We start from the raw sequence: 3492 nt of genomic DNA, 5'->3' as shown, positions 1-3492 counted from the left end.
TTTTGCTCATAAGCACTCTAGAAGGTTGAATTATTGACAGATTTTAAAGAAAGGTTGAAGGTTGAACCCTATTGAATGTTTAATAGTCAATATGAGTTATTGATCTTGAAAATGGGCTAAATTGTTAGCTTGTTAACACTCTAGAAGGCACAATTCTCTACAGATTTTAAAGAAACTTGGTGGAACAGTTTATTATCATCAGATCATGAAAAAAGTCAAAAAATATTTAACATGGGTTATTGCCATTACAATTGTGGTTGTATTACGTTTGGTGATCACTATATCTTTTTTGTTTGTACTTTAATATCAAAAGTTAATGATGTTAATTTGGAAGCAAGTCTTAAAGCTCGAAATTTTCTTGAGAGAATTATGGCTAAGTTAAATTTTCTGCAGACAATACAAACAAAACAGAAACTAACTGAATATAACTTATGAATGGCCTTATTGAAATATCTTTTGGTTGATTCATGGTAATGACTGTATTTTCTTATGAATTCTTTTGTAATCAAATTGAATTGACTTCAAAAGGATTGAATGATGACCAATTTGACATTTTCCATGTAATCCACATAACTTTGTTACCTGGAACTATACAATTACAAAGTTAGATAAAACTGTTCTGAATGCACAGCCAATCCAGCCCTTTCTATAAATAGATTGTATTAAAAATGAAAGTAGGACAACAGAGGAAGTAATAATGTATATATGTATTGAATATAGGTCTAAGTTATGAAGTTAGCTGGATTTTTGATTGAAAAATGAAAATGAAGAGCTTATTATTCCTGACAATTTATCTTTTTAAATTGGTTGACATTGTAATAAGCTACCAATGTTTGGATTTACATGGAAAACCAGTGGATTGGTTTATTGTGTACAAGTTACCATTCTTGCGTCATAATATTGATCCAATGTTAAAGAATGGAGATGGTCACTATTATATGGATCCAAATGTGCCAAATTTTCAATTATCTAAATATAGTCTGAACAGTACAACTCATGCAATTTATCATACCCTGCAGCAGTTCTATACATCAAAAAATAGATCAAAATCTGATTTCTTTGCCTTATATAATGATTGGAGTCCACAAAAACATGAAAACACAAAACACGGTCACACAAAAGGCATGGTGTTGTTCGACCAGAAGAAAGGATTCTGGTTGGTTCACAGTGTTCCACGATTTCCAGGATATAAAGATGAAGGATATTATTGGCCACACTCCGCTCTTGATTTTGGTCAGAGCTTGTTATGTATGACCTACAACAGCAATGTCATAGATGAAATTGGTAAACAATTTTTGTTTAACTACCCTAGATTCTATGAAAGATGGATGCCACCTGGAATGCAACTCAAATATCCCAACATGTGGAAAGCTTTAAATTTTGGTGTTTCTAGTACTACAAATCATACTGTTAGTTTTAAATCATCCATGGGAACGACATTCACTGTCTTTGCAAAAAGTGGGACTTTTGGTCAAGATTTGTATTCAAGTTTAGTGGCCCCCCATTATAAAGCAGATATGTGGACTGAAACATGGCAGAATGGACAAGACAAACTGCCTTCAAACTGCACTTCTAGCTTTAAAGTACTCAACGTAAAATGGATCAAATTTCAAGAAAATGTACAATTCGAAGAGGAAAAAGATCACAGTAAATGGGGAGTAACTTCTAATGGATATGTTTGTATTGGAGACATCAATAGAATGGGTACACAGTTTAGGCGTGGAGGAGGAACAGTATGTTTCAATAATACAGCTGTATGGAAGAATTTTATGTCTCTGATTACTAAACTAGATGAATGTCAATTGATAAAGCCAGCATTCTAATAATGATCAAACATATGAAGCAGTGGTGTTTGTAGGGAGGGCTCAGGGTACCCTGAAGTGATTATTGCTTGCCGTTAGACTCCCAAAATGGAAGGACAAGCGCGTGTGCCCTCCTTCAATCAGCTCCCTACCTTTTGTTGGTTCACTGAGGTCCACTGATCTACTGTCTGACTGCACTGTTTTCTGAATTGGAATTTGGCAATCATTTTCGAATGAATTGAAATATCAATTACAAAATATTACTGAGAGTCTAAGATTGTCTTTGGGTTGATGAAAATGTTAACCACTGTCAGTCCGAAAGTAGTTTATTTTCAAGTGAACTTTCTGGGAGGGAAGTGTGTCTATTTCAGAATGAAAAATAACTGAACCTTATATTTCTATAGACCCGAAGACATTCTAAGACAAATGGCAAACAGTTGAAAATTTGAATATTTATGAAATTAGAGAAAAAACTCAATTCAAAGCTGAATATAGTCAGACATTAGAGATTATAAAATCTAGTGTTAAGCTTTAACTGGTATATAAATACCATACTTCCTTTTATATTTTTACCTCAAATTTTATTTTTATTTAAAATAATTTTACATATTTATGAAAAAATTCTGCACAAAGTTTTGATATTTCATATGTTAGTAAAAACAACATTCATTATTTGTCACCTTTCATTAAAATAACACAAATGAAACATTCCAATTTGTTAGGTCAAACAATGTTTGAAAAAAATGAAATGATTTTTACGTTTAAGACCAGCATGAAAGAAATTTGAAAAGGCTGCTAGCTACTACTTCTTCAACCACAGATGAGAACTGTAGCCTGAGATATTGTCTCAATTAGAAATCTATTGACCAATTCTGTTTGTCAATAAAAACAACTTTTATCTGTGTCACGTGACAGATCAAAATGGCCTCACGTGACTGATCAAAATGGCCTCACGTTCCTGTTTTTTTTAAATTATGGTATGCAGATATATCAGCATACACTTCTCCCTACTCTTCTTTTGCATCATTGAAATGGTGGTACCATGACATGTATCAACTTGTTTCTATTAGTTAGTCACTTTTTCTTGCAATTTTTACAAATTGCCCGGGTGATATGATTTGGGAATTTGGGAATATGAATACATGTGAACAATTTAGCTTTTGTGATAAAATTTCAGAAAGGTCTATATCATAAATAATGAACCTGTGATACAATTATATTGAGAGTATTATATAGCCAATTGGAAAATATTATTGTGAAAAGTACGGTAGTTTTCTTTTATGATGTTTTTATAAGTACAATATAAACAAAGAATAATGAAAAGGCACAAAAAATTTTTGAAATAAGCATCACAATACTTATATATGATAATGTAGAGAATTCAAGGTGAATTACTCTGATATAAAAACAGAAAAAATACCGTATATACTTAGACCCCTTCCTTATCTCAACCCTTCAATTATTCAGTTACATTTTTGTAGACTTTTTTGAATAAATATTTTTTTGATATAGAAATACATGATCCAGTTATTGTTTATTTTCTGATTAGCTATATCCAATCTACATACATAATTGGTAACAGAAACAATTTGACTTTGTTGTCTGAGACAAATATTTTACCAGTTACCTCCCTTTCAATGTTATTTTCACCAGCTTTTAACAAAACTTCTATTATCGATAGCTGTACTGA

At 31.7% G+C, this 3492-nt stretch overlaps 1 protein-coding gene across 1 annotated transcript; it reads left to right on the top strand.

The window, feature by feature from the left end:
- Positions 1–685: 685 nt before the first annotated feature.
- On the top strand, positions 686–1823 carry LOTGIDRAFT_206546 (hypothetical protein; the record flags this gene model as incomplete). Its single annotated transcript, XM_009058102.1, has 1 exon — positions 686–1823. The coding sequence occupies exon 1, from the start codon at positions 759–761 to the stop codon at positions 1821–1823; it is 1065 nt and encodes a 354-aa protein (XP_009056350.1). The 5' UTR covers positions 686–758.
- Between the last annotated feature and the right edge of the window lie 1669 nt (positions 1824–3492).

Source organism: Lottia gigantea, assembly GCF_000327385.1.
Source record: "Lottia gigantea unplaced genomic scaffold LOTGIsca_32, whole genome shotgun sequence".
In the NCBI taxonomy this organism is placed as follows: domain Eukaryota; kingdom Metazoa; phylum Mollusca; class Gastropoda; family Lottiidae; genus Lottia; species Lottia gigantea.
The sequence above is the reverse complement of the archived record's forward strand: the minus strand, read 5'-3'. Positions and strand labels throughout refer to the sequence as shown.